The sequence below is a fragment of the Quercus suber genome, unplaced genomic scaffold (assembly GCF_002906115.3).
Source record: "Quercus suber isolate HL8 unplaced genomic scaffold, Cork oak 2.0 scaffold_1000, whole genome shotgun sequence".
Lineage (NCBI taxonomy): Eukaryota > Viridiplantae > Streptophyta > Magnoliopsida > Fagales > Fagaceae > Quercus > Quercus suber.
The window spans coordinates 77,334-101,041 of NW_027070415.1; the positions used below are offsets into that span (position 1 = coordinate 77,334).

At 35.1% G+C, this 23,708-nt stretch overlaps 2 protein-coding genes across 7 annotated transcripts; both read left to right on the forward strand.

Annotated features, from left to right (window-relative positions):
* Positions 1-4,289: 4,289 nt before the first annotated feature.
* Positions 4,290-12,281, forward strand: LOC112031999 (cytoplasmic tRNA 2-thiolation protein 2). Its single transcript, XM_065768813.1, has 9 exons — positions 4,290-4,411; positions 7,691-7,922; positions 7,985-8,296; positions 8,662-9,001; positions 9,164-9,250; positions 9,839-9,960; positions 10,304-10,382; positions 10,834-11,231; positions 11,931-12,281. The coding sequence occupies exons 2-9, from the start codon at positions 7,918-7,920 to the stop codon at positions 11,977-11,979; spliced, it is 1,392 nt and encodes a 463-aa protein (XP_065624885.1). The 5' UTR covers positions 4,290-4,411; positions 7,691-7,917; the 3' UTR covers positions 11,980-12,281.
* A 5,930-nt stretch (positions 12,282-18,211) lies between these two features.
* On the forward strand, positions 18,212-23,342 carry LOC112031961 (uncharacterized). Of its 6 annotated transcripts, none has more exons than XM_024064658.2 (6): positions 18,212-18,793; positions 19,227-20,968; positions 21,360-21,470; positions 21,553-21,594; positions 21,699-21,786; positions 22,013-23,342. In XM_024064658.2, the coding sequence occupies exon 2, from the start codon at positions 19,267-19,269 to the stop codon at positions 20,962-20,964; it is 1,698 nt and encodes a 565-aa protein (XP_023920426.1). In that variant the 5' UTR covers positions 18,212-18,793; positions 19,227-19,266; the 3' UTR covers positions 20,965-20,968; positions 21,360-21,470; positions 21,553-21,594; positions 21,699-21,786; positions 22,013-23,342. The 6 variants fall into 6 exon arrangements, with proteins under 6 accessions (XP_023920426.1, XP_023920425.1, XP_023920427.1 ...); XM_024064657.2 differs by having other exon boundaries at positions 22,019-23,342; XM_024064659.2 differs by having other exon boundaries at positions 22,290-23,342.
* Positions 23,343-23,708: the final 366 nt, after the last annotated feature.

The following is a 23,708-nucleotide window of genomic DNA, read 5'->3' on the forward strand; positions in this document are numbered from 1 at the left end:
CACCCACACATCAGTATCTGCAGATACAACTGTTCGTCTAGCTAAGGCGTGAGCCAAATTGTTTCCCTCTCTTCTTACATGTTGGAAACTGCACGTCTTAAAGAAGAACTCAAACTCCATATTTCCTCATGATATGGCCAAACAAAGTATGACAAGGCTCCTTTGTGTTAATAGCTTTTATTATCCATAAACAATCTCCTTCAAATATTACTTCGAATAAACCGAGTTCCTTTGCAAAAGCCACAGCCCAAGATGCCGCAAGTGCTTTTGCATGTTCTATTGATTGAGGCAAAGCTATTTTCTGGCTCAGAGCACCAATAACATTTCCATTATAGTCTCTAACCACCACTCCTATACCTGGCATGTTATTGCTATCAAAGAGAGCTGCATCAAATTAATTTTATAAAAATCCTGTGGAGGCTTTGTCCATTGCACCTGGGAACGTTGCACTGCTAGCCTAAGGGTTGTTTATGGATGTCGAAGAACTCCATTACTAATTCCCTCGCTTTTCTTCTGATTTCATGTAGAGGCCATGAAGGTTGTCGCACCCGAATCTTATTCCGTCGCTGCCATAAGCTCCAGGCTATGGTTGAAAACAGAGCAACTGTGAAGGCTGATCCATAGTCAAGCACCGCTTCAAGTAGATCAAAAAAGGACCGATACCCAGTCTGGTACATACGTGAGAAACTAGGGACGGACTTCCAAACAGCCTTGGCTTGGTCGCCAGCCATAACACGTGCATGACCGATTCTTGTTGTTCATCGCATAGTGAACACGTTTCGTCTAAGGCGATTTTCCGTCGAGCTAGATTTTGTTTTGAGGGCAGAGAATCCCTTACTGCTCTCCACATGAAGTGCCTGACTTTTGGAGGTGCTCTGATCTTCCAAATACTCCTCCACACCTTCGAATCTTCCCCATTTGACGATGATGGCGCTTCGTTGATCACCTCTGTTGCAAGCATCTGGTATGCGGACTTAACTGAATAACACCCATCAGCTGTTTTGGGCCAAACAAGGCAATCCGTGTTGCACATAATATTCCTTATTGCTTCAGCTTCCCACGGGTAAAATGAGTTTTGCAGCACCTCCCAATTCCATTTTTTTGTATTAGGATAAAAGAGGTCACACACCCGGTTCAGCCCTTCATCAATTTTTGGCGACACCACTCTGTTCATACCAGGTCCAGGCAGCCAATTGTGATCCCAAATGTCTATATTCCGTCCATCCCCTACTCTCCAAACAGCTCCTTTCTGTATCACCCTCCTAGATTGTAGAATGCTCTTCCAAGCATAAGAGCAATTAGTAGGCATTGGTACATCTAAGATATTACCCCCGGAAAATACTTAGCACTAAATACCTTGTACAGCAGGGTGTGTTTTTGATGGAAAAGTCTCCAAATTTGCTTTGCAAGCATGGCCTCATTGAAATTTTTTATATCTCGAAACCCCATACCTCTGATCGATTTTGAGGAACAAAGTGTACTCCATTTTACCCAATGAATCTTTTCTCCTTCACCACTTCCCCACCAAAATTTCCGGATCATTGCCTCAATGTCTTTGCATAAACTTACCGGCAACTTGAAGACATTCATAGAGTAGGCCGGTATTGACTGGATCACAGCTTTTATCAATACTTAGTATATGTTAACACTAAAAGATAATTAAACAATAAGACAAGAGATTATTAAAAAATATATTAAAAAAAGTTATACAAGGGGAATAGGACAGGGGAGTGATTGAGTGAAAACAAAAACAAATGTTAAAGAATTACAAAGACCAATAGTTGTCAAAGTTGAGTTGAATTTTTAAATAAAGTTTCAATTAATTTATACTTTTGATCGAATCTGTGAGTGAAGTGGCTGAATTTGAATGTGTTTTTAATTTTATTATTTTTTTAAGTGGGGATTGGGTATGGGCCAATCAGTCAATCAGTTGTTAGTAAATGTTAACACTAAAAGACAATTAAACAATTAGACAGTGGATGATTCTAAAAAAAATTAGACAAAGGGCGTGGGATAAGAGAGTGATTGAGTGAAGACAAAAATAAATGTTAATACAACAAAAAAAATTTTAATAAAATTACAAATATCACTAGTTGTCAAAATTGAGTTTAATTGTTAAATAAAGTAACAATTAATTTATACTTTTGATCGAATCTGTGAGTGGAGTGGTTGAATTTGATATTTGTTAAGTGGAGATCGAGGCAAGGGCCAATCAATCAATTAGTATTTGTAAATATTAAAACTAAAAGACAATTAAAAAATTAGACAATGGGTGATTCTAAATAAATAATAAATAAATAAACTAGACAAGGGGTAGGACAAGGAAGTGATTGAGTGAAAACAAAAACAAATGTTAGTAAAAAAATGTGTCATGAAAATAGGTATCAACAACTAGTAAACTTTGACTTTCACCTTTAAATTTATGTATTATTATTACTCTCTCTCTCTTCTCTCTCTCTCTCTCTCTCTCTCTCTCTCTCTCTCTCTCTCTCTCTCTCTCTCTCTCTCTCATAAATAAGTAAGTAACAAGTTTAATTGAGAAACAAAAATAACCTTAATTTCGTTTCTCTAATCTCTTATTTGTATTAAAAGAAAACAAAAAGAATACGCTCTTCGTTTTTTTTTTTTTTTTTTTTTTTTTTTTTTTTGTTATATTTGTATGTGAAAGAAAATATGAGTCATATTAGATTGATTCAACCTATCAAAGACGGGACAAAGATCATAAATATTTTAGCCCAATTTTTACCCAACCGAGTTGAATTCGCTTGATTTGACCTGTTTGTCATGGTTACATGTGAAATTTTTTTAGTTTCGAATCTACTAGCCCATATGGGTATTGTAAGGGCCGGTTTTGAGTACTTTACCTGAGGATAAGTGGACTCAAGCCTAACAAGCCCAATACAATGAATTTGTAGAGAATGGGTAAAAGAACTAGGCTTTGATGAGTGTAACAACAGTTAGGGACGATTTAAAGAATGAACACGTAAATTGAATAAGGACTTGGTCAAGTAATTCAATCATCGGTCCTAGTTTGAGGAGCTTAAACTTTCTTATTTCTTGAGTGATAGTGACAATGGTTACAGAATTTGTTCAAGTTGCTACAGTATTTTCTCCTGTAAAACTTTCAATCTCTCATTCTCAGGGCTCCTTCCTTCTTATATACTACTTTCCTCCTTCATCTCTATCATAAATGTGTATGTTAGATCTTTTGTTGTTGATCTTTGTCACATCAATCTCCATCCTAAAGCTCTTAGGTAGTAGCTATGAGTCTGAAAAGCCACTGCTCAGGTATCACTTCCACATTTAATACGGCCAGAGTGTTAGTTGTGGAGCATTTAATGTGAAGGTTGCAGCTTTTCCTAGAATCGCTCTACCGCCATGCCCCTGTGCGCTTGCTTGTTGTACTTATCTTTTTCCCTGAGGTATTTCAGAAGATTATTCTTGTTGGTAAGTCTCTTTACATCAACCTCAGCTTTGGCCAGCCGAGGACTAGGTTGTCCTCGGCACGGTTTCCTAGGAGGCTGTGATTACCCTTGTATTCCTCACATGCGACTATAGGCCTCATCATGGGCTTCAGGCCCAGTATAGAAGGTGGATGCACATCATTGGGCTTTATGACCCCACAGGTATGAATCAAGTGCACTCAAGGAAATCAACCCATAACATATAGACACCCCCCCCCTCCCTCCCCCAATTTTTTTAAGAAATAAAAATTAGTTAAATTGCAAATTGCACCCTTAAACTTAATTTGTTCAAAATTTAATTAAGTCTTATAACTTCTAGTTTACTCTTACTCTATTCATTTTTCAATGTAGTCCTTGCATCCACTTCAATTAGAGAGATTTCAGTTGTGTCCCAAAACGACGTAATTTTAGTTTTTTTTTTTTTTTTTTTTTTTTAAATTTACAAAACAACATCGTTTTTAGAATACCTGTCTGCACAATGTGATGGAATTAGACAAATAAATACATTGAATAAAAGTAAAACTCATAGAACTAAAATGAATAAATCTAAAGTTACAAGACTTTATTGAATTTCGAGTAACATTAGAAAATCAATTTATAATTGAGTAATACTATATCCATAATAATTTCACAATAACAAAACTTAGATGATAATCTGTTATTAATTATCATCTAGACTTACTACTAACGTTACTTTTTGTAATTTGTCACTTAAAATTTGTTATGAAATTATTTTATCCCTGCTTTATTTTTTATTTTTTGATAAAATGTCTCTACCTTTATTATTTATTAATTTAGCCTAAAAAATACTGTTTAGGAAGGAGGGCGTTTTTGTAATTTCGGCCTCCCCTAAAATAAAATTCCCGGATGCCTCCTCTCGGGCCAATTGCGTTTTGCTTCGATAGTCCGACTTCTCTCTCTCTCTCCGCCGCTCATCGGTGACACGGGTAAGTCAGTTTCTCTTTCTCTCACTCCTTCAATCATTTCTTTTCATGTTCTGCTTTTCAATTCTTGATAAGCAGGCGGGGCCGGAGTTTCATGTTTTTGCTATGGATTTCCATTTGATCTTAGTTTGAAATTGTTTCTGTTCGGTTCCCTACGAAAAACTAACTAAAAGTTTGTGTCTTTAACTCTTCCCGCTCAAAATACTAGTGACCCACTTTGTGTTTTAGAGAAAATCTTACTTATTTCACTTTGTCAAAGCTGAATGTGCGACAAAGTTTCCAACTTTCGTTGCAAACGACTCAATTATCTTGATTGTAAACAACTCTGATTGTGCGTTATGTATCTTGAAAATGCTACTGTTATCGGTAGGATTGAGTATGGACTTCAATGGCTCAATTTGATTGTGACTATGCTGTATTATGTTTATGTGGATGCTGAGAGCTTTGATTAATTTGTTTAGAATTGAGATGATGTTAGTGTATCTCTTTATATAATAATGAGTTAGATGAAGTTATTTTCTCTTTTGATTCCTTTTATCTAAAGCTGTCAACCCAAAATGATATACCCATATTGACTAGTATTGAAATATTAATATTTAGTTAACCTTACCAAACTAAAACAGCTTCCAGTATGGTATTCACAAGAATGAATTATCGTATTGGCCGCTAAAACACTGCAAAAACTTTCCCATGAAATGTATCGGATAAAATACTGGCCTGTATGGCTGTATGCTAGCATTTCTGGGGTCATTCACGTGTTTTGGTAGTGATATTTTGGACAGTACACAAACAAAAAGGGAAAAATAGGAGTTATAAAATATGCATGCTATTAGGCCTAATGTGTGCTAATGCATCAGGGCTAATATATTGGGTTTATAAAATATGTGGATTTAAATTTCTCCAAAAAGGCTCTGCGCAGTTCACTGATTGATTTCCACCCCTCTCCCTCTCCCTAAACGGATTTTCTTCAATATCTCTACTCTGCCTCATAAGTACTTCAATGGCAATCACTAGTTTCTCTCATAAAATATTCTTGGTTCTGCTCTGGTTGTGTTGCTTTTCATGTGTGTCTGTATCTTGTTGTGTGTTTGGTGATGATAGCTTTAACGAGGAAGTGTGAAATTTCACACATGTGTATATTGAAGTTTCTTGCAGCTCCCAATGAATTCTTATTACTTATCAAAAGCAAGTTTCTGTGCTACCAATTTGTGTGATTTTTTTTTTTTTTTTTTTTTTTTAAAGTTTCTGTGCTACCAATTTGTGTGATTTTTTTTTTTTTTTTTTTTTTTTTCTATTTGCTTGATGGGAAAATAGAGGAAAACAAAGTGGAGACTGAAATTTGACTCTTTTTTTATTATTATTTTTCTATGTCCTAAGTTATTTTTGCTCAATGGACAGTGGAAAAGTTGACTCAAGTGCAGTGGATTGAGTTTTGGTTATTTGATCCTAAAATGGAACATTCACATTGAATTTTTGAATTCCTTCTAAGCCTTTTTAAGCTACCAAGCAGGCTTCTATAGTTTCTGCTTTGTTTTATGTATCACAACCATTCTAGATGTCATGTAAACTGTAACTACTCTGCTATTTCTTTGTTTCTTAAGTGCTTCCAAGTCCAGCATTTGTTTTCTGGTTGAGAATTGTGGAGATTGAATTTTTCTCTGTCTTATCCCTGGTTTTGTTGGTTTTTCTAGAGCTTCCATTAGTTAGGTTATGTTTGGTAACTATTTTTATCCTTAATTTTCTTTTTTTAAAACAGTTTTACTTTTTCTAAGCCAAAAAACTTGTTTGGTAACTGGAAACAAACAAAAGACGAAAACTGTTTTGAAATTCCAAATTATAAAGGAAATTGAAAACAGCTCTTTAGCTATCTTTCATTTCTTGGTTTTAAATGCCAGAGAAAACACAGAAAAAACAATGCATACAAACCACTTTAATGAACCTGCACTCCAGTTCAAACCTACATAATAACAAAAGACAGTTTCCTTTTTCACTTCTCTCTCACTCTCTCTCTCTCGCACCCAAATGAACCCCTTTTTCTCTCCTTCCTCGGCACTTCACACACAGTGAAAATTGAAGAGAGATCAATGAGTCTGAGATGAGGTGTTGGAGCTTCAAAATTTGATTTGTTCAAGGTGGGAGATTCTTCAGACATTTTTTCAAATGGTGGGGACAACGGCGATTCTTACTTTAAGATCTTATTCAAAACAAGAAGCAACAGTTTTAACCTTTTCCAACAATGAGACAGTACAGGCTGTAATAATGACAAAAGCAAGCAAGGGGAGAGAGAGGTGGACAATGGGAAATGGCTGGGATAGTAATTATGCAGGACCAAGCACCATCTGTCCAAAACACTGCTCAAGGAGTCATGATCTATTCTATTCTTTATTCAAGCACTTACAAAAAGAAACAATTTTTTTTCCTAACAATAATTACCAAAGAAGTTTTCTATTTCTTGTCTTTGAATTTGTTTTGGACTTTTCAAAGCACAAGAAAGCAGCTTTTTGTTGTTATTTTTAAAAGAAAGTTTTTGAAAATAGAAAACAACACTTTCCAAACACAGCCTTAGGTTTTGATAGAGCATTTTAGCCTCCTTTGAAAATTGTTATATTTAAAATGTTTGTCTTTTTAAAAGTGATATTTACTTCTCAAAGAAATGTATAGTTGGTTGCAAGAATGCCAAGAATGGAACATTGGCTAGACCAAAATTTAATACCTTAATCCTCAGAATTTAATATCTTTTTTAGGAAGACTCTTCAACCTATTATCTATTTATTGCTTGAAACATGAATGAGAGGACTGTGCATGTTTACTCTTTATGAAGTGGATTTAGTGATGGGTCTATAAGGTCAAACTTTTGTACTTGTTAGATGCATAATACCTGGTTTCTGTGATTAGTAACTTATAAAATTCTTTGATGCACCCCATTGGTCATTTATTTCTAGCATTGCATAATAATAAATGGGTAGTTGAAGTCAATTTATTGCTTGGAAACCACTAAGAAAAGAAATTATTGAAGCTGGGAATGGGCAAAGTGTTTATAATTGTTTCAAACATAAGCAAAATGAAGATCCGAATCCGATGTTTTTCTCTTTAGTGCAAATAGACCAAGATAATATAATGGCAAATCTCTTTTGGAGGGATGGTAAATCAAAATGCTCCACAACACCTTGCTGGACTCTACAGTAATCATGATTTATTTGAAAGATTCAACACATGCTTTTGCGCTTTTGTTTTGTTCCATAAAATTGTGTCATTATTTTGTTCTGATTTTTATCTATGCAGGACTCTACCATATCAAACTTAGAGAGAATACAGCCACGGAAGGATGCTTCAAGATTTTGAAGTATATTGAATAGTTTTGGATGGTTTTATTGGACAGTTTATTTGGAGAAGCTTTTTAGACAGTTGTACATTTTGGGTATTTGCTGTTTTGCAACCCATTTGCTGATGTGGTCATTTTGTACACGTGTCGATCAACCGTTGGTGTATAGAACCAAATAAGGAAGCTGATGTGGTAAGCCTGCTGCAAGAGATACTGTCTCCTACCCAAGTACCAATACTAATATTATTTTGCAGTGGAAACTGGAAAACGCTAAGCTCAGATTCGATGGCGTGTAACCCCTCAAACTGCCAATCAAATTGCTATGGAAACGAAGAAAAAGCAGAGGTAGTAGTAGGAGAAGAATATGTCTCAACCAATCAGAATCAGAATCTGTGTATAAAATGCAAGACCAAGGAGCCCATTGGTGGCGATGAGGGGCGGATGTTCTGCATCGAATGCTTTCGAAGTAACTTATATGGAAAGTTCAGGCTGGCTGTCACCTCCCATGCCATGATTACTCCTACGGATAACGTCCTTGTTGCCTTCTCTGGCGGCCCTTCCTCCAGGTCTCCCTCTCCCTCTTGTCAGAACTCTAAATTGATGGTTCATTTGGATGCAATTATTTCAAGAGAATGATTTGGATTTTAGTTTTTGGTTTCAACGATAAAGTTGAAAAAAGGGCAAATTTTCTCTATTGATAAAATTCATTGGGTATATTTAAGCTTTATTAATATGTGGATTACAAATGATTAGGTGTGTTGGTGTTATTTCAGATCCATAACATACATGTTAAGTGTTTTTGTTGGAGCAAAATCTAATTCATACCAACCACCAAACATTCAAATCCCTTGATTTAAAAAAATAAATAAATTAAATCTTCAAATCCAAATGCAACCTTATGTAAATATGTTTTTATTTTATTTTATTTCAGGGTGGCTTTACAGTTTGTACATGAGTTGCAACACAAGTCCCTGAAGAACTTTGATGCAAGTAGAGATAGGTCATTACCAGTGTTTGGTGTTGGAGTTGCTTTTATTGACGAAACAACCATTTCTCCACTTCCTTCTCACGATATCGACAGAGCAATTCAAGACATCAGATTGATCGTGTCCAATCTAGCCCCGCCAATAAAACAGTTGCATGTGGTTCCCATCGAAAACATCTATTCTGGTGATGGGACGAACAGATTGAAGAATTTGCTAGATGCTGTTAGTGATACCACTGGAAAAGAAGATCTTTTGCTACATTTACGGATGTTGTCCTTGCAAAAGGTTCATTCTAGATACTTATAAATAATAAAAAGTTCATTGTAGACAATTTCAATTTCAATACAAAGCATTTCTCCCCCCCAAAAAAAAAAATCAATCAATATAAAGCATATAAGAAAGGTAAGAAAAATTGACTCATCGCATAATTTTTTGTTTGTTTTGCAGGTTGCCTCTGTAAGTGGATACAACAAGATTGTACTAGGATTGTGCACATCGAGGATTGCTTGCCATGTGATTTCGGCCACAGTAAAGGTTTGCTTTTATATACTCTTCAATGTGTCATAATCCCAAATGGAGGCCAATTGATCAACTGCTTAACTTGGGGAACATGCATTCTTTTCACACAGTGGGTATATTACTACTGCAATTTAGCGTCATGTCCATTTATGGGATGCAATTTTATGTTTCTCTCAGACATGGATTCCTAATATCCCATTGAAATTATTTCCAGAATTTCGTATTGTCTAAAGTTGCTGTGGTGACCGACACCCTGTCAATCATCTTCAATTAAACATTTAGCAAAGAAATACTCACCTTAAGAAGTGATGTATATACAATACCTACTTTCCTAGAAAACAATATAATGCATCGTTTGACAACTTTTCAACTTGCTTATCAATCTGTCTGACCTTTATCAGGAATGCTGCATCATCATATTTTAATTTCATCCATTTTCTCTTAAACTGCTTTCTTTTTGCATCAAATATGGCATGAAAAAAAAAAGGCAGAATTTTTAGTAAGCACCAATTAAAATTTCAGCTCATTGAAAAATACTGGTCAATGTTGGTTGGCACCTTGTGCTGTTATAAATTTATGGTTACTTTTTACCCCCCTTAACAGGGCCAAGGATATTCTTTGCCGGCAGATATACAATATGTTGATTCAAGGTGGGAGATACCAATAGTGCTTCCGCTCCGTGACTGTCTTGTGCAAGAGCTGAACATGCTTTGCCACCTTGATGGGTTTGTAATTCATGCTTTTGTCCATTCATCTTATAATCTTTTGTTCTATTACATGTAAAGAGCCGTGTAGATCAAGTAGCACCTCCCAGTGTTTCCAACGAAGACATCAGGGTTCAAATCTCCCCACCTCCAACTCTTGAATTATCAAAAAAAAAAAAAAAACTTTTGTTTACATGACTATTAATAAAACTCTGTTATAACTGAGTCATATTTATTTCTTTTTCACCTATTTTTTTGTATACATTTTATTTAATACACACGCCCACGTACATCAAATAGGACTATGAATAAACCTGATCTTTTACTAATTGATGATGATTCTCATCTCATCTTGACAGGACAGTTTAAAGACAGTGGAGTTGCTTAAAGGTCCTTGTTCTGGCATCAATGGCTTGGTATCGTCATTTGTAAGGATATTGCAGGTAGACACATTGGATTGCATGTCTTCTATTTCTTTTATGGTGGTCTCAAATAATTTTTAGAGTCTTTAGGGGAAACTCATTGGAAGATTAACTTCTTTTGACTGGTTGAAAAGTATGATTCTTGTGGTGTTCATCACAGCTGAGAGGATTTATGGCTCTGGAAAGGCTACCCCACTGTAAAGTCCAATATTGCCTTTGGACCAATAAAAAGAGTATATGATTTGTTCCAATGCATCTGTAGATGTGATTGTAAAAGTAGTTATTGAAATGTTGGTTTTAGAGATCAGAATAGATTAACTTATTGAAGCTACTTGTATATAAATTTTACACCTTAAAAGAGAATGCCTTTTTGAGCTTGTTAGAAATATTCACTCCAGCTTTCTACCTTTTTTTTTTTTTTTTCCAAATAGAACCTTGATCAGCAAATTTTCTATGAATCTTTTTTGTCCAGGAAGAAAATCCATCCCGAGAGTGCACAATTGTCAGAACAGCTGGAAAACTTACTCCATTTCATTTCAACAGGATTCCAGAGAGCGATGACTCTGTCATCCCTTTGGCAACCCGAAGGCGTCAAAAGAGATATAATCTAAAGCCTAATGAGTCAATATCCTCAGAGTCATTCTGTCCTATCTGCAATAGCCCACTTAACAAATCTGACATGCTAAGATTGAGCAATCTTGGGAGTTGCCAAACAAGTTCTGATAGTTTTGGTGCTGCCTGCTGTTCAAGTTGCCGCTTTCAGATACTTCCAAAGGGTCCCTCATCAATGGATCACTTCTATTCACTTTTACCCCAGCCATTGGTTGCCCGAGCAAAGCATAGTAGCTATGATAATCTTAGTTTGCATAGGTGAGAGTTTTCATTTACTATCAGCACTAACTCTTAGATTTATTTGGGGATTACACGTGGTTGGAACTTCTATAAACACATTGATCTCACATTGGGCATAATAGTGTAGCTGATATATATATGTGTGTAAATAGATAGATAGATAGATACATAGATGTCAATTGGCAAATAAAAGAATAATGTTGGATGCTAGATGACTTGGAGCAGATTTTGTACCTGCTAAAGCAAAGGGTAGAAGAAAATATGTTGGAGCTCATTGTATCATCCTTTTTGATAGCAAACTTGAAGATGTGGAAGGGAAGTTCCAAATTAGGATTTGTCATAATCATTAGATAATGATTTATGGAGATGGCATTTTTGAATGGAGGCAATCTAATTGTTGATCTGCTACATAATGGGGATCACTTGTCTGCACTTGGTTCTGGGATCACATGCTAGATATTTGCCACATTTTGTCTTCTGCACTACTAGTATTTTGGTACTTCAGTTATGTCTTTCTCATCCCACAGCAATATGGGAAATTGTCCGGGATTACTTGTCTGCACTTTGTTATAAGTGGGCCTGGTCCAATTCTGAGTGTAAAATAGTAGAATGAGTGCCCTAAATTTATGGGTACAATGTAACTTTAACTTTCCTACACACAAAGTGTCAAGCATTCTGTGCCAGTGTTAACCTATTTTATGTGTTTGTTGTTTTCAGGGAGCAGATACAAGATTGCTTGCTTTCGGACAGTGAAGATGAAAGTTGATTTGACTTGCCCTTTCCTATGGTCCTCAATTTTTGAAGCATATAATTCATTTTTGGTGTTGGATCCTATAACAAATCGCTCAGTTAGACAGTTGCTCAAAGATAGCCTGCCTGCCTTATGAATGACATCATAGCTTTCCTTCCATCTTAGATGATATATAAATGGTTATCACAGTTTTCAAGAACTGAGAAACTTTAAGACTCAAATCTTTTGTACTTTGAAGTGGAAGATATTACTAGTTGGTTACAGTGTTTATCATTTTACCCATTAATCCATTTGAATCCCCCTCCATTGGTTGAAAACTTATCTTCTTCTTTTTTTTCCCCTTTGCTTCATAAATTTTGTTTGTTTCCTAAGAATTTTGTCTTCGTCCAACTTGTTTCTATCAGCTATCCATAGTAATAAAATGGAGGATAGGTGTCTGATAATCTGATTGATATATTGGAATATATAATGCATGGAATTGCTTTTACAGCATGCGAAATATTGTTGTTTACGTAGAATAAAAAGATGAGTGCCTATGGATTAAAAAGATTAGCGCTTAGGAAACTGTCAAATGAGATAAAATATTATCGCATGGTGGAGTTCAAAGGCTCAATCTCTCCATTTGTCCAGAGTCCAGAGACTCCAGACCTTTCAGATTCCAACCATTGTGGGTGGCACACCCACAATTCCCAGAGATGATTGGTCTAGGGGTTCATACTTGCAAAGGGTAATTCAATAGTTCATTGTGGCAGCTCAAGTATTTCAAGTTAACCTTATTGGTTATCTGAAGAGAAGGAGCAATATTGTGCAGTCCTGTTTCTGATCACAAATTCAAACCGTCTTTTTCAATCATCAAGCCAAATCCAATTTGAGATATGCACAGGCACACAATGTACACCTGCTCTATAAATATTTCACTCAGATTCTTTGACGATTCTACTTTTATGTAATGGTTGCGTTGAAATGCTTCCAGGGGCGCTGTGAGCTTTCCTTCTCGCTTCTTTCTTCCTTGTTGCTTCAGTCATGGTGTGCCTGTGAGCAACGGCCTAAGATTCATACATGTTCCTGTTGGCATGTTCGTTGGATGAAATTAAAATTAATTTGAGATGTTTGAATATTGGTTTTCTGTTGGATTACTTTTGTGAACATGAGATTTACTTGGCAGTAAGAGTGGTGTATTAGATCTGTAGGACTGATTGTTCTTTAAATGAGAATGTTGAGATTAAGATGGAATGATTAGATTTGAAATGATTGAGCTAGGTTGTTGACAGTATTTTCGATTTAGTCTAATGGAGGGAAATTTTTTTTTTAAGAATTTAGAATTTAGAATTTGTGGTATGTTTGGGATGATAATATGTTTTTGAAACTCTTGTTAAAATCATGCATAGACATATTTTGTCATTTGCTACCAGTAAAGTTTACCAAAGTGGTTGACAGTATAAGAGCATCTCCAACTGTTTGTGTAAATTTTTGTACTGTATAGACAATAAACAGTAACATTTATCTTTTACTTAACTATTTTTTCAAATACACATTCCAATAAATTCTCTATTCTTCCTCCATCTCATTTAAATATTATTTCTTCATTCATTTTTTATTCTTTTTAATCTTTATTTATTCTTCCTCTATTCATTTTCAACAATTATATTTTTCAACAAGAAGTGTTACTAGTCCACAATATTTTTTACAATAATTTCACAAGAATTATAATGAAATCTTATGTGGAAAGTTGTTACTAGTTTTAATTTGAACCCACCACCTTAATTATTTTTTTACTCATCAATATTAGCTAATAACAATATGTTACTTAAAATTTATTGTGAAAATATTGTGGTAGCATTTCTCAATTGTCATTTCTTATTCTTTATACTATTTTTCATTTCTTTCATCCATATGTTTCCTTTTTTTACTCTTGTTTTTTCTCCACCACACACGTATACCCACCCCTATCTCTATCCTCCCCTTTTTTTTCCTACTTCCTTTTCTTTTTCTACTAGATTCCAAAACCTCTCTCTCTTTTTCTTTCTCCAGCTCTCTCTTTTTCTACTTTCTTTTTCTTTTTCTACTTGATTCCAGAACATTCTCTAGCTCTTTTCGTGATAAGAAACAAAGAAAGAGATAGAGAGAGAAAGAACAAGTGAGAGATCTTGCTTGCTCCACCGTTGATCGAAGGATATAGGCCAGCAGAGAATTGGTGTTCACTGTGCCAAGCCGCACCTTCCGCTCCGCCACCGCTCATCTTCCTCCCTAACACAACCTAGATGGGTCAGATGGCTTGTGTCTTTTTTTTTTTCTTTTCTTTTTTGCTTTTACTGTTATGATTAAATTACTTTTAAGATTGTGTTTTTGAGTTTGTGTTTTGATCATGCCTGAGTTTAGAGATGTTTGAGAGAAAGGATTGTTGTGTTTATAGCTTTGTGAATGTTTGTAGCCGTGGTGAGAGGAGAGAGAAAGAATTTTTTTTATTGAGTTGTATGATTAGTTAAAAAAAAAAAAAAAAAAAATTCATTTGGAGTTGTTACAGTGTTTTGTAAATCAGAAATCTCCAATAGGCTCTCTAAAGCCTTAGTTGGAGAGCAAACACAAAAAAAATCAACCTCCAACAATCTCTCTATCTCTTTTTTTTTTTTTTTTAGATTTGAGAGAGCTGTGAGCTGTGGAATTATTGTTCAGATGTCTTTTCCTCATAAATGCGGTCAATTCAGTTGGTGCAGAACATTAAATGTGGAGGTGGTAGTCACTTTTTAAGATATTTCTCCATTCCATTGCTTACACGACTCTGTTGTCTTCCTCAAAACTTTACTTTCTAGTGCAGGGAGTTATATAAAGTACTCCGAAGGTGCATTTGCTCATCAGGATCCTTGGTCGACGGGCTAGTTAACCTTCTTTCCTTGGATCACTTACTCTCTGTTTTAGTCCGGTTCAGAGTGATCTTGACGTGTTCCCTCCTCGGTCTTGTTCCACGTGTTAGAATTGGATTGACACAAGTGTGGGCCTTTGATCATCCTCGGACAAGGCCCATGGCCTTAGAATGTTTTTGGATCATTTGCTCCCACAATTGCTATTTACTTTTNCTATAGTAGCTCTCTTGACATGGAAAGCACTATAGCAACTCCATAGCCTTTTTCTCTATTAAAAAAATACTAGTTGGATTAAAATATTTTTTTTCTCTCTCTTCCCTTTCTCTTTTTTCTTTGTTTCATCACTCTCTCTCACTTCTCATCAGAGAACAAAGAAGCTCTGTCTCACAGCCTTGAAAAAAAGAAAAGCCAAAGGAAATTAATTTCCACTTGATCCACTACCAAAGAAAAGCCAAAGGAAATTGAGATCAAAATAAAAAAATTAAAGGATTTTTATCCTAGGAAGAAATTTGAAGGCAAAGATCTCAACCTTGGAGAAGTTTTAGGAACAAAAACAAATAATTTATTCCTAGATCTACACAAATCATACCATAAAAGGGAGCTAATTTTTGCTTGATCTACCAAAATTACAAAATACTTATTTATTTCACGCATCACGTGGGTCTCAACTAGTATAATGTAAAAGTTGAATCTTATAACTAGTGGATGCACAACGATGACAAGTGGCCAATCTTCTATCTAATTAGAATGATATAGACTCATGGCGCCACATGGCAGGTAGTAATTTGTCCATAACACATTACATCTAACATGTGGCCACATATTTAATCCTAAATTAATGGTGTGTTATAAATATTTTGTATTATTACTCTTAAAGGTGATGGTGCATGTATATCGTATTTAGAGTTTAGCTTACTTCCAGTATTTTTTAAACTGGAGTCTCATTTTGTTTTAAATATAAATGACAAGTGGTAGTGAGTTTTAATCTTTACATTTTATTTAGATAGTGGGTGATGTAGCAATTTCTCATTAAAACAAAATGAGATTTCAGTTAAACAAGTACTTGAGGTAAGTCAAATCTATTATTTACTAATCTATACTGTGCAGAACATTAAATGTGGAGGTGGTAGTCACTTTTTAAGATATTTCTCCATTCCATTGCTTACACGACTCTGTTGTCTTCCTCAAAACTTTACTTTCTAGTGCAGGGAGTTATATAAAGTACTCCGAAGGTGCATTTGCTCATCAGGATCCTTGGTCGACGGGCTAGTTAACCTTCTTTCCTTGGATCACTTACTCTCTGTTTTAGTCCGGTTCAGAGTGATCTTGACGTGTTCCCTCCTCGGTCTTGTTCCACGTGTTAGAATTGGATTGACACATGTGTGGGCCTTTGATCATCCTCGGACAAGGCCCATGGCCTTAGAATGTTTTTGGATCATTTGCTCCCACAATTGCTATTTACTTTTCACATTTTACCATTTTATTATGAACAATGTAATTATAAAATAAAATAGAAATAATAATCTTTTTTTAAAAAAATTACTTTCATTTGAAACCCAATAAATGTTGCATAAAACCTTAAAAAAAAAAACCTGTTTTATAATTATCTAATCATGTTTGCTTTTTATTTTTTGGGAAAAAAATATAAATATATATACTAATTAAAAAAAAGAGACCATCTTTAGTTAAGAAAACTAATTAGAAAATTTTAAAATAAATGACCACAAAAATAATAATTTAAAAACTCTTTCAAAAAAAAAAACTAATCCTCTTTGAAAGGTTATCTAAAAAGTTTGCTTCTTAAAAATAGTTAAATTACTTTAAGTAAAATTTTATTTATTTATTTTAAAATGACTCACAAATTATTAGTATAGTTTCAATTTATTTATATATAATTTTAATTAAGCTGTGCATCACACATCCATAACACTAATTTGGTGAAAATTTTTAATTTTAACAAGAAAGTTTTCATTTATATATAAGCCTTAACAAGTGTCTAGACATTGACACATGTACATTTTTACAGGAGTTAGTTTGCAACAAATCATTTCTTTTTTTTTCTTTTTTTTGCTCACTTTTAAAATTTTGACCGTATGTGCATGCACTCTGTTTTTGTGGAGAATTTATGAGCCCGTTTGGCAGCAATTTTCAAATATTATTGTTTAACATTATGTAAAAACTGTAATTCAAGAAATATTATAAAAAATACGTATTTAAAGTACTTATATTACAGAAAATGTGTTTAATAGCATATTTGGAACGACATATTTTCAAACGTGAAAAAATGTGTTATATGTTTTTTTTAACTGAAAGTTGAAATTATCTGACTATTATTTTAAACATTATTACCATTAGACTGTCTTCTTCCTAAGCTGACTCTGCTCTCCGCTTCCACTTCTTCCAAATCCTCTCTTCTCATACCATCAAATATAATTTTCTGTGCACAGACCATTAAACTTGAACAATAATATTTTTTTCATTTGTGGGGCCAGATTGTCATCAGAACTTGTGTGAAGTTTTGAAGAAAGATTCTCCAAACAGGGATTGAGATCCCGTGTAATACCTGTGCACGGGATCTTAATCCCTTACTCTTTATAAACAAAACAATTGCAGAGAGAGGTTGAAAACCTCCACTTCTCCTCACAGACTCAAAACCCATATTGGGTCCACTCTTCTTCAACCCTAAACCCAAAACCCTTTCTCTTCTCTTCACCTCTCCATCTCTCAAAAAAGAGACCATCTTTAGTTAAGAAAACTAATTAGAAAATTTTAAAATAAATGACCACAAAAATAATAATTTAAAAACTCTTTCAAAAAAAAAAACTAATCCTCTTTGAAAGGTTATCTAAAAAGTTTGCTTCTTAAAAATAGTTAAATTACTTTAAGTAAAATTTTATTTATTTATTTTAAAATGACTCACAAATTATTAGTATAGTTTCAATTTATTTATATATAATTTTAATTAAGCTGTGCATCACACATCCATAACACTAATTTGGTGAAAATTTTTAATTTTAACAAGAAAGTTTTCATTTATATATAAGCCTTAACAAGTGTCTAGACATTGACACATGTACATTTTTACAGGAGTTAGTTTGCAACAAATCATTTCTTTTTTTTTCTTTTTTTTGCTCACTTTTAAAATTTTGACCGTATGTGCATGCACTCTGTTTTTGTGGAGAATTTATGAGCCCGTTTGGCAGCAATTTTCAAATATTATTGTTTAACATTATGTAAAAACTGTAATTCAAGAAATATTATAAAAAATACGTATTTAAAGTACTTATATTACAGAAAATGTGTTTAATAGCATATTTGGAACGACATATTTTCAAACGTGAAAAAATGTGTTATATGTTTTTTTTAACTGAAAGTTGAAATTATCTGACTATTATTTTAAACATTATTACCATTAGACTGTCTTCTTCCTAAGCTGACTCTGCTCTCCGCTTCCACTTCTTCCAAATCCTCTCTTCTCATACCATCAAATATAATTTTCTGTGCACAGACCATTAAACTTGAACAATAATATTTTTTTCATTTGTGGGGCCAGATTGTCATCAGAACTTGTGTGAAGTTTTGAAGAAAGATTCTCCAAACAGGGATTGAGATCCCGTGTAATACCTGTGCACGGGATCTTAATCCCTTACTCTTTATAAACAAAACAATTGCAGAGAGAGGTTGAAAACCTCCACTTCTCCTCACAGACTCAAAACCCATATTGGGTCCACTCTTCTTCAACCCTAAACCCAAAACCCTTTCTCTTCTCTTCACCTCTCCATCTCTCCCAAACCCACAACCTCCTCTCCTTCCTTCGCCTCCCTCCTTCTCTTCTTCCCCACCGGTCCCAACTCCGACCGACTCGGCTTCTTGCTTCTCTCTATCAAAGCTTCCCGTTTCGACACCTGGGGCGCCAAAGACGATGACGTTTTACACGAAACTACCGGCTTCGAGTACCGCATTCCCAGGTAATAATCATAATCATAATCATAATCATTCCACTGTTGTTGTTGGGTATTTGCTGGCTTCGACATTGTGCTCTGTGCATTGGTTTGTTGTTCAGGAAATTCATAATTCTGCTAAATTTCCCAGAGTTTCTTGTTTAGGTTCTAAGGTTTTTAAGACTAGTTCTGTTGTGTATGCTTGTTGGAGTCCACATATACCCGAGGAGAGTGTAGTTTTGTTAGAAAGTGGTGCTTTGTTCTTGTCTGGTTTGGAGTCTTGTTTTAGAACAAGTCGTAGGACTTCCAATTCCAATTCCAATGCGCGTTTTAGAGGGACTAAGTTGCCTGTATCATCGTGGGATTCGGGGAACTGTAAATGGTTGAGCTGTGAATTCAGTTGGCATCCTAGGATTTTGATTGTTGCCCGGTCTGATGCTGTTTTCTTGGTCGATTTCAGGTTTGATGGGTGTGCTGTGAGTTGTTTAGCTAAGGTTGAGATGCTGAGGATGTATACTTCGGTTCAAAATGAACGCTTCCTTACGTTTACAGTGGCGGGATCTGATGGTTTCTGTTTTGCATTGGCCTCAGATAGTTTGTTGGTTCTTTGTGATGTGCGGAAACCAATGATGCCGTTGTTGCAATGGGCTCACGGTCTTGATAATCCGTGCCATATTAATGTATTTAGATTATCGGAATTGAGATCAAACTCAAGGGATGATAAATATAGGTGGGCTTCTAAATCGGGTTTTTGTATAATATTGGGATCTTTTCAGAATTGTGAGTTTAATCTATTTTGTTATGGACCTACCATACCAACCCTGAGAGGACCCATTGTTTCTGAAGTTTCGAAAGTTTTGAAAACCCATTATGCATGGGAGCTTCCTTCAGATCTCTTATTGTCGGGTCGTGAGTGTCAATGTGGAAGTTGTCTTGTGAGAGAGGAGATTTTGAAGGATGATCTTCCTAAATGGATTGATTGGCAGCATAAGAAGGAATTGTCTTTGGGTTTTGTCATTTTAAACAAAGATCTATCAGCAATGCTTTCTAAGTCAAATGAATTTGGTGGTTTTACATTGATAAGACTAATGTCATCAGGGAAGCTTGAATCACAAAGCTATTGTGCCTCGTGGAAGTTGAAAGAACTTCACACAGAACGGTTCCATTTTAAAGATAATTCCCTGTATATTATGGATGATGAGGAGTACAATTTTCCTAGAAGATTTAAGTACGTGAAACTTGATAAACTCTCTGCATATTTGAATGGTAGTCTAACTGAAGTCCTGGTTTCAAAATTGAAAAAGCATTGCAAGGGTCATCGAGAAAAGGAATCTTTTAGCTCAGAATCTCATGAAATCTTGTGTGAGAAGTTGAAGGCTTGTGGGTTTGGTCGATTGAGATCGCCTTCTGCAGTTTCTGCTGTTGTTTTTAATGACATCAGCTCACCAGCAAGCATACATGAGGTTGCTTTGAGAAGGTTGTGGGCAGGCCTGCCAATGGAACTCTTACAACTGGCCTATTCCAACTACTCAGAGTTCCTTGAGGTACTTTTGGACCAGAAAAAAGTATCTTTGGAATTTCTAGTTGTCCCTGACCTACCTCAATTGCCTCCTTTCTTCCTAAGAAGGCCTTCATGCCGTAGCAATAAGTGGTCACACAAAGTGCAGCGAGATGATGCTCTAGTGGGTCCAGTATTTCCTCTTCCTATTTTACTTACACTTCATGAGTATCGTAATGGCCACTCAGAATCGGAAGAAGAAGCAGGTGTATTTTCATTAGAGAGGGAAATTAGCCTGCAATGTGATGAAATCAAGCAGGTGGCCAGTGAAATGGCCTTGTCAGATTCTAGTTGTGAGCTTCATGGTGACCAAGCTCTCTCCCTTGCTGATGAAAGAGAAGATATGTGGGGCAGTTTTCAAAAACCAAAACCTTTTTGTTTATACCATCCAGTTGCATTTAAGTGCTCTACCATGGATCACGTATTGGACAATGTCTTTAAGGATGAGAAATTTGATAACCTGATTTTTAAAGTGCTTAAGAAGAAGCATTTTCCTAATGGCTTGGTGGAAACCGTTGGACCAGAACTGTTTGATGATCTCTGCCCTGCTGATTTGAGATTTGATACTTCTGCCAAGAACTTCAGGCCAAATGAACTTAGTGATATGATGGCAGCTCTGAAATTTTTTTCATTGTTATGATTCTGTAAGTTCCTACCTTTTTATGTAAAAATATGCCAGGCCATGTCAGTTGGTGTACACGACATCTTAAATTGCCTAAATTTGCATATAATTGGTAATCTGTTCATCATTTTGTTGCATATAATTGGTAAGAACTTTTTTCTTTCTTCCTTTGCTTATCCGTGATCTTTATATTATTATCATTTTTTTTTTGGCTGTCAACTTATGCTAGTTTTTGTGGTTATTGTCTTTGTTGGGCATTCATTAATGTAATAATGTTTGTCGTCCATCCAGTGGTTGCTGCTGAGTTTGTGTCCGTTGAAATTTTCAAAATTTCTGCAATTTAAAGCCTGTATCTCCTATTTAAGGTTTTCAAACTAACTGAATTCTTTTATGTGTCTTTATTTCCAATAAAGAAGCGCACACAAGGTAAAGAAAATGTAGAATATGCTGCTGGTGATGCAGAGGGGTTTAGATATGCTTATCGAACTCATTTCTCTGATTCATTCCATAAAATATTCTCCAAGGTAGTTTTCTTAACCTTAAATGTAATACAGTCTATTGTTAATTTGTCATGGATAAATTTAAAAGTCATTTGATACCTTACAGATCTTTGAAGAAGAGGCCGATCCATTTGTATCTGATATCCAGGTGAACGAACTCCTTTTGCCTTTAGTTTCTAATTATGAAATGAGGCTAATTTCCTGTATTACCTTGGTAAAACATGTGATCTTAATCTTTTTGAAATTTCCTAGGTCAAGCTGTCACTCTCCTTTTCTGAAGCTGTAAAAGGATGCACAAAGGATCTGTCTTTTGATGCATTTGTGCCCTGTGATTCTTGCTGTAAGTAAACTCATATTTTGTTGGAATTAATTATGTGTGTAATATCACTGCAGAAAGTGCCTTCATTCTAAATGTATAAGTAAGAATTTTTATGGGTTCCTTCTAACTCCACATGCTAATTTAGGGAATTTTTAATTTTTTTTAAAACTTGCTATGATGTTGTCTAAATTATCAGTGTCCTGCAGCTTAAGTGCTTGTTTGTGTTATGGCTTACCAAATCTGTCAGTTTCAGGTCTCTGGAAACAATTCTTGAAGGCCTACTGTAAAATGGGGTTAAAAGTCAATTACATGAATGTAAATAGAGGATAATAAGTATTCGAGTAGCCTAACTTAATTATAATTGAATTTGAGATGTAATAAGTTTGAGGACAACCTATTGACCATCTTCCATATAATCTTACCCACTCACTGATTTCAGTTGAGTCTTGCTAAGAATATGTCACTTCCGTCACTTGTACTTTCACTTGCATTCGCAGAACTTTTAGAATAAACTCTATTAGCAGATGTACCATCTGCGTTCATGTTGCCAGGTGTATTTCCAGAAGCCTCAGCCATCCCATTTGGAGAAGGCATGGTAAAAGGACTAAAAGGACAAGATCTTGGAGGAATGGATGGTGAACATATTTGTCACCGTGTGGATACATTGCTACATATGGACATGGAAGCATATTACTAGTTGGTTACAGTGTTTATCATTTTACCTATTAATCCATTTGAATCCCCCTCCATTGGTTGGAAACTTATCTTCTTCTTATTCTTTTTTTTCCCTTTGCTTCATAAATTTTGTTTGCCTTGGTTCCTAAGAATTTTGTCTTTGTCCAACTTGTTTCTATCAGTTATCCATAGTAATAAAATTGGGGATAGGTGTCTGATTGATATGTCGGAATATATAATGCATGGAATTGCTTTTACAGCAGGCGAAATATTGTTGTTTACATAGAATAAAAAAATGAGTGCCTATGGATTAAAAAGATTAGCGCTTATGAAGCTGTCAAATGAGATCAAATAATTATCGCATATGGAGTTCAAAGGCTCAATCTCTCCATTTGCCCAGATTCCAGAGACTCCAGACCTTTCAGATTCCAACCATTGTGGGTGGCACACCCACAATTCCCAGAGATGATTGGTCTAAGGGTTCATACTTGCAAAGGGTAATTCTATAGTTCATTGTGGCAGCTCAAGTATTTCAAGTTAACCTCATTGGTTATCTGAAGAGGAAGGAGCAATATAATTGTGCAGTCCTGTTTCTGATCACAAATTCAAACCGACTTCTTCAATCATCGAGCCAAATCCAATTTGAGATATGCACAGGCACACAGTGTACACCTGTGAGCAACGGCCTAAGATTCATACATGTTCCTGTTGGCATGTTCGTTGGATGAAATTAAAGTTAATTTGAGATGTTTGAATATTGGTTTTCTGTTGGATTACTTTTGTGAACATGAGATTTACTTGGCATTAAGAGTGGTGTATTAGATCTATAGGACTGATTGTTCTTTAAATGAGAATGTTGAGATTAAGATGGAATGATTAGATTTGAAATGATTGAGCTAGGTTGTTGACAGTATTTTAGATTTAGTCTAATGGAGGGATTTTTTTTTTTTTTTTAGAATTTAGAATTTGTGGTATTTTTGGGATGATATTATGTTTTTGAAACTCTTGTTAAAATCATGCATAAACAGATTTTGTCATTTGCTACTAGTAAAGTTTGCTAAGGTGGTTGATAGTATGAAGCTCCATATAAGGTTCAGGACCTTCCCTTACCTAGGTAATGTGGGATTTAGTCAAGATTTGCTTCTCTCTTACTTTAGCCCTATTAAGAGATTTTTTGTACTTTTGGGCCCTATACCTTATCATTGGCATGCTATTGTCTATTTTAAGTTCCCCTCAAGATTTTAAATTGCTTCATACTAATTAGAATA